At 41.6% G+C, this 16,371-nt stretch overlaps 2 protein-coding genes across 2 annotated transcripts in view; both read left to right on the top strand.

The window, feature by feature from the left end:
- The window catches only part of LOC311062403 (uncharacterized protein), a 320,988-nt gene that overhangs the window by 23,747 nt on the left and 280,870 nt on the right, over positions 1–16,371 (top strand). The gene's annotated exons all lie outside the window — the stretch shown is intronic.
- LOC311062421 (neoverrucotoxin subunit beta-like) lies at positions 892–11,387 on the top strand. The gene is made up of 2 exons (XM_084081446.1): positions 892–1,084; positions 9,060–11,387. Exons 1-2 carry the CDS (start codon positions 1,009–1,011, stop codon positions 9,596–9,598), a joined length of 615 nt encoding a protein of 204 aa, XP_083937572.1. The 5' UTR covers positions 892–1,008; the 3' UTR covers positions 9,599–11,387.

Genomic DNA, 16,371 nt, shown 5'->3' with positions numbered 1-16,371 from the left:
AGCCTTGTTCATTTGTAGCAATTTTCAGATGATCTTGCAATGTACTTAAAGACATTTCTCATTTTATTTTAAAGGATCAGTCTGAAACGGAAGCCTATTTGTGTCTCAACTAATCATACAGAATTGTACTTAAGTACAGTACTTGAGTAAATGTATTTAGTTACTTTACACCACTGGAAGCCTGTTCATGTAACTACATTTCTTATTTCTAAACTAAAATGTTTTCAGATACATATTTTAGTGTACTCTTTAAGTTTAAAATGAGTAATACACTGTCTGGACGTCATCTTGAATGAGATCCAAAATGGCGTAGCTCTGTATAATTTAAATCAGGTGTGTTTGGAGGAACATGCAGCTATGGGGATCACACGGGTGAATGAAATCAAGATTCATATGTATGCACAAGTTTTTGATTATGTCAGGAAGTAATTCAAATTGGCCTTTTAGGGACTTTTGACATAAAAATACACTCAGGTCATTTGCCAAGTTTGACGTTGGTCTGTCAGACAGTTCTCAAGATATCTCAACTACAGACGTACTTAAAATAAATACATACATACGTACAGAGATTTTGTACCCTGACAGTCCATCACGGCCAGGTCCAAGTTCTCAATCCAGGAATAATGTATATTGTAACGTGTTTCATTTATTCTTTCTTTTTTTCATCTGGTGTTTCATTCTTCATTCAGACTGGCTCACTGCTGCTTGTCAGAGAGATGCTGTGAAGTTCTGTCCTCAGCTGTAAACTCTCATCCCTCCCTAAGAGAGTTGGACCTGAGCCTCAGCATGGTGTATGATTCAGTAGGCCTACTGGAGAACTCCATGTGAGTAGACTTGGGAGATACAGGAGAGTGGAGTGCTAGGGGTTAAGGTGGAGTCTGAGGAGGTGATGAGATCCAAACTGGGCAGCAGTGAGTATGTCTGGATGGGCTGCAGGGCCAAGATAATGATAGGAGAAACACTGTAGTGTCAGGTAGTGGAGACGTTGTGTTAGACAGTTAGACATTGATGCATTGTTGTTCTATTTCCTACAGAGTGAAACATGGAGGAGAAGATTGGCTTAAACCTCAACTCATTACAAAGTGTGAGTATCTGTCTGTCTGTGTCAATATCACACATTAACATTTTATACACTGTTTTATACTAGGTTGGCCCCTCCCCAGATACTGTCCTGAAAACTCTTCAGTAGAGCTTCCAGGGAATTCAGGAGGTTTCTCTGCTCTTGGCCCGGTCCTTAACCCATTAAGACCTGGAAAGCCTATACGTTGTTATACCTTTAAAACCAGGAAAGCATCTGTGTCATTTTAGATGTTGTTATGTATATAGCAACATGAATCTTTTTAATTATTTTTGACATTTAAGTTTTTCAGTAAACTAAGGTCATGTGGGTTGACAGAAACAATGGACCTCATTCACTAACCTGGTCATAAATAAGTTGTATATCCTGGTCATAAATAAGGTGTATATCCTGGTCATAAATAACATATGTATATTGGCATAAGTCAATTCTGACGTGTGATTCATGAAAGAGGGTTCAGAGCCATGATTTGTGCGTATCACAGGTGTATCTCATTTGTGTTCTAAAGTCACTAGTGTGCTCCCGTGTAGATCCTTTGTATTGTTCCACGCCCCATTTAACACCATAAAAGGAAACCAGAAATAACCCACGTGAAGAAAAAAAAACAGATCTGCCAAATTACAACGTGTCAAGTCGCACCACATTGACAACTTGTACATCTGTTCTGTCTGGAAGTGAGTCCCTCGATCGCACGATGGATAAGCTGAACGTTAATAAAGTAATGCTCTCATAATGAGAATAAGAAGTTATAAAGTTTAACCCCACCACCAAATAATAGGTTAACACTCTACCCGCCGGGCCCGTAGCCTACGGGCCGATAAATCCAACTGTAATTTTCTACACGGACCATTTCATTGTAACACCACCGGAAACAGAATCATTCGGGATTCCGGTTTTGCCGATGCCGTCAGCCCTCGTTCTAATGACGAAACTGAAACTCATTTCTCCTCGGCGATCACTGTTTAACATAAACCGTTCTAACTACAACATGGAGGCACCGTTTGACACGCGCTCTTCAGTGGTAGAAGCAGGCAGATTTCTGCGATGTTTACAAACAGTGCACGGCTCAATTTTAAGGATTTTAACAAGGTCTATGGCGATGTAAAAAAAACATAGAACAACAATAAAACGTTGCCACTGGTGAGTACATTATGAGATTAACCTCTGGCGGTCAATGTGTTAATAAAACGTGGAAAGGATATTATAGAAGCCTTTTCTATTAAATAATGCTCACATTTGACTGAGGTAACATTTTGACGCTGGAATCCAGGAACACCGAGATCCGATTATGGACCAGATCACACTTTATTGATTACTGAGGACAAACCTGTCCTTAGGATTAACAACATATCCTGTCGTACGTCAGAATGGTGAATGGATATTATGGACACAGATTTCATCCATACTGTATCCTCATCAGATGATAAGATATACGTTTGATGTGATGTGGTCAATATTATAAATCAATAGTGCAACATATGTTGTTGGCATGAAAGTCCAATATGTGAAACTGTGGCCACATTTGCAGAAATGGAAAACACGCAGAGGGACCTAATAATTCAGCTCTAAATGCGTCAACTGAAAATAAATACTTGGTTGAATTTGCATCATGTCTATATATGCATCTAAGCAATAGATCTCTTTTTTTTTTACACATTTTGGGCACATAAAAACATTATTTGAGGTTTGGCACTATTGTCATTGATTTTTCATGAAGAATAAGGCATTCTAATAACATATATGAAAGGTTTGAGGTATATAAGTCTGTTCCTGAGCAGACGTGAGTTTGAGTGTCCGCCCAAATTCACCGTCAAAAAAAGATGAATGAATACTGAACGTGAGAAGTCACGTATATGCACATATATGTACAAAATATGTGAGGACCTGAGCTTAGTGAATTAAACCCAATGCCTCGCAACTCCTCACAACGCCTCTCATTGTGACACGTTGTGAGCTTGTAGTTCAGCTATATTTGAAACAAAAATTGCCTATCTAACAATTCACAACAAGTCACATTGAGACAGGTTGTAAGCTTGTAGATCAGCTGTATTTCAAACATAAAATGAGCCAATCTACAAACTCACAATACGTTTCATCATGACCAGGGTTTCCACAAGGCACTTTTTGTGCCGGCCACCTTGACCGACAGGATCATATTTTACCGGCCAAAGAATGAAGTGAGCTAGTAATATCTATCTACTCTATCATGCAGAGGTGTGGCTTTCCAAAAAATAACTGAATAAAGTGGGCGTTATGAACAGCTTGCGTGACTACGTCACACAGTATAAACACATTAATATATGTTTTGGGCCCTACATCTCATTCAACCTTAATATGTAAAACCTACAGCTTTTGTTTTGTTTTGTTAATGTTAATTATGTCATCATGAATCATGGCACAAGGAAGTTTCATTACTTGCCTGCAATGTATGTGTGTCACCACTTTGTCCATTGCAGACAGACAGACATAAAATAGTCTAATAACAGCATTTTCCCAATCGGCCACGGTGGCCTGTGATCTCTATAATTAACGGCCAATTAAATATTACATTTAATTGGTAAATACCGGCTAACGGAAACCCTGATCATGACGTGTGGTGAGCTTTTAGATAGACCATTACAGATAAATTAAAATTGCTGATCACAACTTGTCGCATTGTGACAGGTTGTGAGCCGATCTACAAGCTCACATCATGTTGTGTTGTGAGCTTTAATTTACATCAGCTATATTACAAGAAATAGCAGATCTACAAGCTTGCAAAGCCTCGCATTATGATGTGCTATGAGTTTTCGCTATATTTCAAAAATAGACGATCTAAAAGCTCACATCATGTTGCAATGTGACAGGTAGTAAGTTATTTCAAACATCAACAAGTAGAAGATCACGCTCATCCAAAGTCATTTAAAAAGCCAGATGCAGAGCAGAACTCTGCACTGGAATAATTATGATCCATAAGTTAAATGGTTTATTACCATCATGAATGTGATGTTTAAAGCCTGCTGGATCTTCCTCAGACCTCAATATATCAAACATAACAAAGATAGCGATCTACAAGCTCAAAAGGATCACATTGTGACACGTTGTGAGCTTGTATAGTTTGGCTTTGTTTAAAACTCAAAAGTAGAAGATCTACAAACTCATGAGTTACATTGTGACAGGTTGTGAGCTTGTAGATCAGCTGTATTTCAAACATAAACTCACAATATGTTGTTTAACGTGTGATGAACTTTTATATGGACTTTTATGTTTTCTAAACAGTGGATCTACAAGCTCACAACTTGTCACATTGTGACAGGTTGTGAGCTTGCAGATTGGATTGTAGATTATCAATAATTGATATAAATAAAATAAGATCTACAATCTCACCATGCGTCACATCATGATTTGTTGTGAGCTTTTAGATCGGCTATATTAGAAAATAAGGTAAAAATAGCCGATCTACAAGCTCAAAATGGGTTGCATTGTGACGAGTTCTGAATTTGTATTTCAGCTATATTTGAAAAATACCACAAGCACACAACGTGTCACATTATAACGCGTTGTGAGCTTGAAGAAAGTAAAAAATAGCTGATCTACAAGCTCACAACACCCCATATTGTGTACTTTTTAATTAATTCATTAATTAGTATACAATATGGGGTATTATATTAGAAAAATAGCCGATCTACAAGCTCACAACGATTGCATATTATGCAATCGTTGTGAGCTTGTAGATCGGCTATTTTTCTAATACAAAACTATCCGATCTATCAATTTACAACGAGTTGCATTGTGACACATTGTGAGCTTGCAGATTGGGTTGGTGTAAAATAAAACAAATAGCCGATCTACGAGCTTACAATGCCTTGCATCATGACAGGCTGTGAGCTTGTAGATTGGCTAAATTTCAAAAACAGCGGATCTACAAGCTCACATGTTGCAATGTGACATGTTGTGAGCTTGTAGATCGGCTTGTAGATACTGCAGTACAGAAAAACATTAAAAAATAGAATGTACATAATAAATAGGAGATCTACAAGCTCACAACACCTCGCATCGTGACACGTTGTGAGCTTGTAAATCAGCTTGTAATTCCTCCATATTTAAAAAATAACTAAAATAGACGATCTACAAGTTAGCAACGCTTCACACCATGGTGTGAGGTGTTGCTAACTTATAGATGCTGAATGTTTTCTATGTAACACAGTGGTTTACAAACTGGGACCCAGGGGGGTCCCCACATTATTGTGGGGGGTCCCCAGATGATTATCTTAATGTGTAACATTGTTTTCTCACTCAACAGTAAACACACCAACATACAGTATAAGTGTATACAGGGTATCTGCACATTTATAAAGTTACAATTTAAGGACTTTTAAGACCTTTTTAATACCAAATTGGCCAAATTGTCAAATATTACGCAAAAAATAGGCAAATATTGTGAAAATAGACGATCTACAAAATAGCCGATCTATAAGTGGTAGATCGGCTATAAATATACTATAAAATACATCTACAAGCTCACAACGCCTTGTAGATCGGCTATTTTGAACCGAGTCAAACTAAATGTAATGCCTCAACTCCTACAACTACCCCACCCTGACAAGTGCTTGTCAGAGTGGGGGGTCCCCAAATATGATTATTTTGGGGGGTCCCCAGTTCAAGTATTTTCAGAGGTGTAAAGTGACTAAGTACATTTACTCAAGTACTGTACTTAAATAACATTGTGTGGTATTTTTACTTTTTTAGTAAAAATATGACTAACTGTCACAGTTCGGCCTCCGGCCCCGCCCCCCCCCCTTTCTCTAAGCTGACTTTTTCCCTCTTGTGAGCCTGTTTGCCGGCGGTTCGCCCGGCTGCGGCCTATTGTGCCTAATGACTGCGTTCCCTAATTTAAGCCCGTCTCAGCCGGTGCTCCCTGCTCGGACATTGTACTAGTCTCGGTGTGATCCTGCCTGTACTCTGTCCTGTTTATGTTTTCCCTCTATGCCTGAGGGTTTTGTATTTGTTCCTGTATTTGGTTATTTCTAGTAAAGACCTTGTTTATTCGCCATCTTTGTGCCGTGTCCTGCTTTTGGGTCCACCCGTGCCAAAACCCTGTGCTCACCGTGACAGAATGTCCGAGCCACTTGGACCCAGCGGTCACATCTCCGTCGCCTGCCAGACCGAAGTTCAAGTGGATAAATTGGATCTGATTATGGACATGCTCACCCGGATGGATTCTCGCCTGCTCCACTTGGAGATTACGCTGGCCGGCGGCCAGCGGTCGATGCTTCATCGGACCCAGGATATCTGGGAGCGGGTGGTCCAAGGTGCCGCTCCGTCTCTGCGCTCCCGTACGGCGGCGTCGGTCCGCTCCAGCGCGCGCGCCACGTGCGGGGGTTCGTCCAGCGAGCCGAGCTCGGGCGTTCACCCCGAGTCCTCTTCCTCTTCTGGGGCGTCCTCCTCTTCCTCCTCTCCTGTACCACGGGAGTGGTCACCTCCTCGGACCCGCGAGAAGGCTCGCCGTCCGCGGTCCCTTTCCCGCGAGCGGGCGAGGGCTCCTCATCGGCGGGTCGTCTCGGCGTGCCACCGTCCGGCACCGCGCCCTGGTTCCGTTCCTGCCGTGCCATCCCGTCCGTGTCCTGTGCCTGCCGTGTCTTCCCGTCCGCCTGCGGTGTCTCCTCGCCCTGGCGCTGCCCCCGGGAAGCTGTCTGTTCCGCCGGTGCCACTCGTCGCCGGTTTCGAGGGCGAAACCGAGAAGGATCGGCGGATCCGTCTGGGCCTCTGTTTTTACTGTGGCGTGGGGGACCACCACATCAACAACTGCCCGGTGAGGCCCCCACGCCCGAAGAAGTGACTGAGTTAAGTCCTAGTTTTTGTTCTGTTTTTGGCGCTCTGTTAGAGTAGTTTTGTGTTGTTTTTTGGCGTTTTGTGCTCACCGCCTTTTCCCTGTTTTTTCCTCCTGTCTCTCTTTCTTCCTGTCCTGTCTACAGCTCCTGTTTCGCCCCGGGCGGGCGGCGACGAACGACGGGCGGTCTGCCGGGACGTCCGAACCTGGACGGGCGCCGCCAGTATTCGGTGCGGCGTCCGGTCCTTCTGATTGGTCCGCGGTCCCGGCAGGGCCGCTCGAGTCCCGTTCACCGGTCGTCGCTGTCCGGGGCCTTTTGTCTTCAGCCTTCTGCCTGTCTTCGGCTCTCGAGCCCCCCCCCCCCCCCCCCCCTGGTTCTTCGCCTGCCGCCCGGGCCTCCCCAGCCGTGTCCCGGCTGGTTCCCGGCGGTCCATCTGGCCTCGACCCCCCTGTCTCCGCCCCTGGACCTTCGCCCGCCGTCCGGGCCTCCCCAGCCGCGCTCCGGCTAGTGCCCGGCGGCCCTCTGGCCTCGTTCCAGTTGTCTCGGCTCTGGTCCTCGCCTGCCTTTCCGGACTCTCCTGCCGCAGTCCGGCCGGACCCGGTTGGCCTTCCCGGCCTCGACCCTCGCCTCGCCTTCCTGCCCTGCCTGTGCCCTCTGCGCCGATGTCCTCCGCGCAGAGCCCTGGCAGCCCCACCCCCCCCCCCCCCCCCCCCCCCTGCCTGTGCCCTCTGCGCCGATGTCCTCCGCGCAGAGCCCTGGCAGCCCCCCCCCCCCCTTCCCTCCTGGTCCTGTCTCTGCCCTCTCCCCCCCAGAGGTTCTGGCCCGCTTCTCTGCCCCCCCCCATTCCGGTTCTGGGACGCCTGGAAGTCGTCCCGTGGAGGGGAGGTACTGTCACAGTTCGGCCTCCGGCCCCGCCCCCCCCCTTTCTCTAAGCTGACTTTTTCCCTCTTGTGAGCCTGTTTGCCGGCGGTTCGCCCGGCTGCGGCCTATTGTGCCTAATGACTGCGTTCCCTAATTTAAGCCCGTCTCAGCCGGTGCTCCCTGCTCGGACATTGTACTAGTCTCGGTGTGATCCTGCCTGTACTCTGTCCTGTTTATGTTTTCCCTCTATGCCTGAGGGTTTTGTATTTGTTCCTGTATTTGGTTATTTCTAGTAAAGACCTTGTTTATTCGCCATCTTTGTGCCGTGTCCTGCTTTTGGGTCCACCCGTGCCAAAACCCTGTGCTCACCGTGACACTAATTATGTACTTACTTACTTTAGTAGTAAGTAAGTACTACTAAAGTAATAGTACTTTTATTTCTACTCCACTACATTTCAAAGGCATATTGTACTTTTACTCCACTACAATTATTTTAAAACTTTAGTTACTAGTTACTTGGAGGATTTTGATTATTCTTACAAAACATATACATTAACTACATTAACAGCCCTATATACATTTCAGCCATTTTAAAATAGTCGATCTATAAGCTCACAATGCGTCTCCATGCAATGCATTGTGAGCTTGTAGACCTGCTATTTTCAAAAGATTTGTATACAATTTATACATTTGAAAACTTGTGAAATGGGACATTCTGCATAATGAGTACTTTGTTACTTTAAGTATATTTTAATACCGATACTTTTGTACTTTTACACAAGTACATTTTGAATTCCAGACTTTTACTTGTAACAGAGTATTTATACATTACAGTATTGATACTTTTACTTAAGTAAAACATGTGAGTACTTTTCCACATTGATGTCATTTCACATAAACTTAATGTAAACATTTTCTCACAGAAAGTCACTTCTCACCTGGAGGCTTTAAGACATTCTGACTCACATTTTACTGTGTTGTCGTCGGGCAGAAACCTTGTATCTCTGACACGTTGTGAGCTTGTAGATCTGCTATTTACACTATTTTAATGTTTTAAAATGATATTAAGAAAATAAATGAAATGTTTTGGACATACAAGGTTTCCAGCCGACAGCGACGCAGACGATACATTGTGTGTGTGTGTGTGTGTGTGTGTGTGTGTGTGTGTGTGTGTGTGTGTGTGTGTGTGTGTGTGTGTGTGTGTGTGTGTGTGTGTGTGTGTGTGTGTGTGTGTGTGTGTGTGTGTGTGTGTGTGTGTGTCAGTCAGTGAATGATGTATGTAATGTTTACTGTGTTGTTTTTCTCATCAGATTTCCATCCTCTCACACTGGACACAAACACAGCACCCAGCCTCCTCTCTCTGTCTGAGAACAACAGAAAGGTGACACGGGGACAGGATCAATCATATCCTAAACATCCTGACAGGTTTAATGGAGTGGAACAGGTTCTGTGTACAGAGGGTCTGACTGGACGCTGTTACTGGGAGGTAGAGTGGAGTGAAGGGGTTTCTATAGCAGTGACTTACAGAGGGATCAGCAGGAAAGGAGGTGACTGTGGGCTTGGATACAATGACAAGTCCTGGAGTCTGGACTGTAGTGATGGTCGTAATGGTAACAGTTACACTGTCAGACACAATGGTAAGAAGACTGTCCTCCCTGTCAGTCCTTCTGGCTCCAAGAGAGTAGCAGTGTATCTGGACTGGCCTGCTGGGACTCTGTCCTTTTATAAAGGGTCCTCTGACTCACTGACACACCTGTACACCTTCCAGAACACATTCTCTGAACCTCTCTATGCTGGGTTCTGGTTATACTTCCTCTCCTCCTCAGTGTGTCTGTGTGAGCAGAGATAGTCTCTATGTGAGGATGACATCAGGTCACCATGGTTACTCAACATGTTTGAGTGAGTGCAGGTTGTCATGGTTACCACTGTTGCCAGGATACTTTGAGACTAGCTGAGTCTGACGTCATGGACTCCATATGACCCAAGGGGTCTGGCTTACATGAGGCTCTGTACCTGTTTTCTCCATACATGGGCATCCACCCTTTGTCCTTAGGTCCCAGCCAGAAAAGTCTGTCCCTCTTTTGTCCGTACATGGGCATGTTTTGTACCTGTTTTCTCCATACATGGGCAAAAAACTGTTTTTTTTCCCCTTTGTCCTTAGGTCCCAGCCAGAAAAGTCTGTCCCCCTTTCGTCCATACACAGGCTTAGCCTGGGTCTGGCAGAACCAGGTCTCCTGGTATTGTTCTAATACCAAAGTATGGATACAGTGGTTACAGTGAGTTTGATGCTATTAATGTATATTTAATAATTTGATTTGGACCCCCTGGAACCCCCTCAAGGACCCCCGGGGGCCCCTGGACCCTACTTTGAGAACCAGTCATCCCTAAATCAGTTTAAACACGTTAACCTCTGTATAGGCTATATTATATTTGAAAGTAACAGATCTACAAGCTCACAACGTGTCACATCGTGAAGCGTCGTGAGCTTGTAGCTATTTTTTTTTAAAGTCCGATTTTTTGGACACAAATTAAATTATGTTCAAATGGGGGTCCCTGGCACAAATGTGTTCAAATGGGGGTCCCTGGCACAAAAGTGTTCAAATGGGGGTCCCTGGCACAAATGTGTTCAAATGGGGGTCCCTGGAACACATATGTTCAAATGGGGGTCCCTGGTCAAATCCATATTAATGTCAAACTCTATGGTATAAAATGAGTCATCACCACAGGGAGCTTTAGATCTTAGATTAGATTAGATAGAAGTGAACAAACCTCCACTCCATACATTTATAAATATGTATCATAAATACTGTCCATCAACACAGATGATGATGATGATGATGATGATGATGATGTAAATATCAGTGTCATATTGTGTCTCTCATGAAACTCATATTTTATGTAATATTTTATTTTTGATAATTTTTACACAATATACAGAGGAAAACTGTATATTTGATCATGTAATTATGACAGTAATAATATTGTTTATTGTATATATAAACCTTTATACTTTAACCACTTGAACCCCATATACTTTATTGACTGGGGTCCCCCAGTGTTCTGTAATTGGTCCCCTGCTTTTTCCCCCTCTACACCAGATCTATTGGGTGAAAATAGCAGATCTACAAGCTATCTAATAGCTAAGATCAACATCACAAAGAGACACATTGTGAGCAGTGTTCATTTTGACAGCAAATTATAGTCATATCTTAGTCACTCGTTTTAGTTTTAGTCAAGTTTTAGTCGACTAAATATAAGATTTTAGTCGACTAAAATGTCTTTCTGAGGGCCATGATGGCGTCGTAATGCCTGATTTATACTTGGCTGGTGCCAAAAATAGCCGATCTACAAGCTCACAACGAGCCTGTGACACGTTGTGAGCTTGTAGATCGGTTATTTCCAGAGTGCATGGACTTGCATGGACAATCACTCTGGATTCAAACATCTACTAAATGTGTTAATGAACTCAAATCAATCATTGTTTATTCATTGATTCATTATTACATCATTGTTTCCTCACTCATTCCATGATTGTGTTTTCATTGAATATGAATGTGATTTTATTCTCATTCTTCACATGTTATTGTATGATCATGTGTAGAAGTATGAATAGTTTAATAAATGTATTCTTGACAGTCTGTCGTTGTTCCTGTGTATTGATATTCATAGTGTTGTCATGACAACATGGCCACAGCTCATTGGTCATGTATAATAACTACGTTGGATCCATTGGAACAAAGGTTATTATTTTTTCCAAATAAAGGGATTCTACCGTTGCACCTCAGCCTTAAAGGGCCAGTCCGGTGCGTCACAAGTGTAGGATAATAATAGCAGAAGAGACGAACGCTGGAGCAACACGGACAGTTTAGGCCTTTTATTTAATACGGTGCAGGTAACAAGTAGACTGACGTTTCCTCACAGTCATCATGACTCTGAGGAAGGTCGAGAGAGAGAACCTCCACTACATTTCATACATTTATACAACACTATCATTGTGTGTTGTGTTGCATTCATGTTAAAGTGCATTTTCAGAAAGTTAACCTCTTAAATTCCCCCATTTTTTTTACTTTTACTGAAAATAGCAGATCTACAAGCTCACAACACTGCGAGCCGTTGTGAGCTTGTAGATCTGCTATTTTCGGGCTAATGTTCCCCTCAGAATAGGGATGCTAGAGTTCAAGTGTCCAGAATATATTACTTTTTAATGCTGTTTTTAGGTCAAATGTGTCACCACAATAAGCATGGCTCTGTGTTAAGGACTGTTGTATCTCCATTCTCCTTGAGGTGTTTGGTTTGATATAAAACCATTACTGTGTAAACATTTATCAACAAACTATACTACCAACAATGGTTAAACATTGTCCAAATTGTCAAATATTACAGGCAACAATTTTGAAAATAGCCGATCTACATGCTCACAACGCCTCGCAACTGTAGATTGGCTATTTTAATAGAACTCGTTAGTTCTATTAGTAGATTGGCTATTTAGTAGATTGTAGATTGTACATTGTATTTAGATTGTACATTGTATTTTAGTAGATTGTAGATTGTATTGTTGATAGTAGATTGGCTATTTTAATAGAACTCGGTTCTATTTTCACTATGGAACCGAGTTCAACTAAATGTAATGCCTCAATTCCTACTATTTTAAGAGCTTATCAGGGTGGGGGGTCCCCAGTTCAAAGATGAATATTTTGGGGGGGTCCCCAGTACAAATATGATTATTTTGGGAGGTCCCCAGTTCAAAGATAATTATTTTGGGGGGTCCCCAGTACAAATAGGATTATTTTGGGGGTCCCCAGTTCAGATATGATTGTTTGGGGGGTCCCCAGTTCAAATAGGATTATTTGGGGGGTCCCCAGTACAAATAGGATATTTTTGGGGGGTCCCCAGTTCAAATAGGATTATTTGGGGGGTCTCACCCTGAACAGATTGAGAACCACTGCTATAATGGAGCGTCCATCAAGCTGTCTTTTAGCAACTGGAGATGTGAGTCTAGAACAGAGGGTGTGGCTTATTGTTTAGAAACATGTGACATTAATGTGACATAAAACACAAATGTCACATGTGTGTTTTATTATGCATGTTTCTTTGTGTGTCTTGGAATGAGCAGGAACTTACATTTTAGGAAAAGACCCCTATCCCACATGTCGCCACAAGGGGGCAAATCAGGTGGTTTTAGGAGGTCATGTGACATCTTTCTTCAAGGAAGAGAGAAAGAACAACATCAGTTTGTCCCTGTTTGTTCAGGTAAATAAAGTATTAGAACATAAAACATGTTCAAAATAAGCTCTGTGATGTAAAACAAAGCTTGTCTTGAGGGTTTTACCAGAAATGTGGTGATTGTGTTTTAGTTTATTGTGTGTAGTTGAATCTAAAGGTCTAAGCAGTCAGATTGATGGCAGCCATTACTGCTGCTCACTCACACACACACACACACACACACACACACACACACACACACACACACACACACACACACACACACACACACACACACACACACAGAGCTGTGTTTTGGTTTGTTTCACTTTTACAGTATTTGTGTTTCTGCCTTTAGTGTTTAAAGCTCCTGTTGTGTGTTTAATATGTTAGTCTACCTTTTGTGTTGATAAATGTTTATTTTTGGTGTTGATAAATGAGTTAATTCTCTCCAGTAGGGTCTTGTAAAGTGTCTTTCTAGTAAGTCAATACAGTATTAACTGTTGTCAGAGCAGTAGTATGGAATAATGTTAATTCATGTTACATAAATGCATAAATAATAAGTTGATGTTGATAAAAACATGTAATACTGAAGGATATGAAACATTGTCTTCTCCAGATAGACAGACTGTCTATGAGAGCTGAGATAGAACAATATGTCAGCCTCTTGTTTTGCATTATTTGTCTTTTTTCAATCTTCCCAGAATGTCAGTCCACAGAAAACTAGTCAGTGAACGTGGCCCAGACTCCTCAACACATTAAAGCCGGGTAAGCACCTGTGTCATTTTTACATTACTTTGGCTATCAAAAAAATAGCAGATCTACAAGTTCACAGCGCGTCACTTCGTGCCGCGCTGTGAACTTGTAGATCTGCTATTTTTGAAAAATCTTGGAAATTTGTGCAAACCCTTTTTTCTTTTTTCTTTGCAAGCTGGGGGTCCCTGGAACAATATATTGTGAGATGGGGGTCCATTGTGGGGGTCCTTGACATGAAAATGTTTTGAGCACCAATGATATAGAAACAGATTTTTTCATAAAACTAGGATTTAGAAGTCATTAAAGGGTTTTAAAGGGTTAACTAATACAAGGACAATAAGTTGATAGAATCCTAAGACCATAATATGTTCTATCAAAGGATGATATTTTTATGTAACACAAGTGTCCATATACAGTAGAGCCTAACACACACACACACACACACACACACACACACACACACACACACACACACACACACACACACACACACTTTGGCTATTCAAAAATAGCAGATCTACATTATATATATATATATATATATATATATATATATATATATATATATATATATATATATATATATATATATATATATATATATGTATACATATATATATATATGTATTTTTATATATATATATATATATATATATATATATATATATATATATATATATATATATATGTCCCTTGATGACCCTTGCTAACATTTGCCCTTGTCCACCTCTTGTTTGATGTGGTCGTTCAAATAGAGAAGGCATGAGTCAGTGGAGTGGGATTTTCTGAAGCCAGATTGGAGTTTGTAAATTAGATTTTTTTTCAACCTGTTCATAAACCATTTTTTCCATGACTTTCGAGATGGAGCTAAGAATAGAAATAGGGCGTTATAGTTGCCGGGGTCTAATTTGCTTCCTTTTTTTTGTACAGGGGGGTTACTCTTGCTATTTTGAAATCATGGGGGACCCGTCCCTGTTTGATGGAGAGGTTTACCATGTGGGTGATGATTGGAGCAATGGAGGCGGCTCAGTCTTTTAGACATTTGGAGTGAATATTGTGGAGGCCTGTTGCCCTGTGTTGTTGTAGTGCGCTCAATGTGTTAAACACCTCATCTGTTGACATCATGGTGAGTTTAAAATCATCTTTGCGTACACCTAGATTTGTGTAGAACGCTTGGATGTTCACTCACCGTGTTAAGACCAAGGGCCCAGCATACGCCTTTGAAATTGAGTCTATATGTGAAGTAAGTTCATATGAAGGGCCTGTAGTATCGCTAATGACTTTGTAGGTTTTGATTATTATTACGAAAACATACATTAACCACTTCAGCCCTATATACATTTCGTCCATTTGAAAATAGCCGATCTACAAGCTCACAATGCGTCGCATTGTGCGTCGGCATTGTGAGCTTGTAGATCGGCTATTTTCAAAAGGTTTTTATAAATTTGAAACCTTGTGAAACAGGACATTCCGCATAATGAGTTTCTACTTTAAGTACATTTTCATACCGACACTTTTGTATTTTTACTCAAGTACATTTTGAATCCCGGACTTTTACTTGTAACAGAGTATATTTTTTACATTGCAGTATTGATACTTTTACTTAAGTAAAACATGCGAGTACTTTTCCCACCACTGGCCACAGATGGTTGACAACATGAGAGAGATACAGGCTCAAACTGATCAAGGACATCAGGCCACAGAGAAGAAACATGAACAAATAATAAAACACATATTAATAGATGTATTTACAGACTATAGACTCTCATCCCCAACAAGCCCTTTGATGTTCAGGTAGTTTAATTGATGATGTAACCTCTTTGTCTCTGTCTTTTGTGTCTTAAGGCTCCCCTGCTCAACCGCTGTCTGAAACTGTTTGCTATGGTTATGATTTGACCATTTACAGGTCTGACCTTAAGTTGGGAACCCTCAGAAGTTTTCTAGAGTGCTTTACAGAACAACTTAAAAGCAGCAAACAAAGCTAAATCTAAATACAGCTATTAATATTAATATTAATATAAAAGTCTGGAGCGTGTCTACAGTATGTGTTCCCTCAGCCCTTTGTCCCCTCAAAACTAACAATAATCCTAACCTTAATCCTAACCCTAACCTAACCCCAAGCTTAATCCTAACCCTAACCTAACCCCAAACCTAATCCTAACCTGAGGGAACATAGGGCAGAGGGAACAGAAAACAGATTTAAAATAGGACAATCATCAGCAAAGACACTGAGGAAAAACACCTGACATAGAGGTATGTCTTCAGAAGTGATTACTAATGGCCTCTCATCTGTGAATAAATGCTAAATAAATGTTGTCCACACAAATGTTGGACCCACACTATGAGCTTTCTTATACTTTCTCTATGATGGAGGCGACGGACAAAGATACGGGAGCTTTCTCTGCTGGGGACGATTCCACCTCACTCACCACCGTCCTGCTTCTGAAGGTTTTAGGTGAGTACAACAGTCACATGTCAACATCTTCATTAAGGCCTTAAAGGTTGTAAACTTTCTAGGGTGTGGATCCAAAAGAACTGAACAGGGAGGCATTTTTGTAGTTTTTGGTATAGTTTTTATGATTGATAGATTGAATGCTCAAACATGTAAACAGCGTGGAGGTTCAGTCAGACATTTAGGCTAAAGGATAACAAAGAAAGACCTGG

Source organism: Gymnoscopelus microlampas (assembly GCF_963454915.1).
Source record: "Gymnoscopelus microlampas genome assembly, chromosome: 15".
In the NCBI taxonomy this organism is placed as follows: domain Eukaryota; kingdom Metazoa; phylum Chordata; class Actinopteri; order Myctophiformes; family Myctophidae; genus Gymnoscopelus; species Gymnoscopelus microlampas.
Note: the sequence above shows the minus strand (reverse complement) of the source record. Positions and strands in the feature narration are given on the sequence as shown.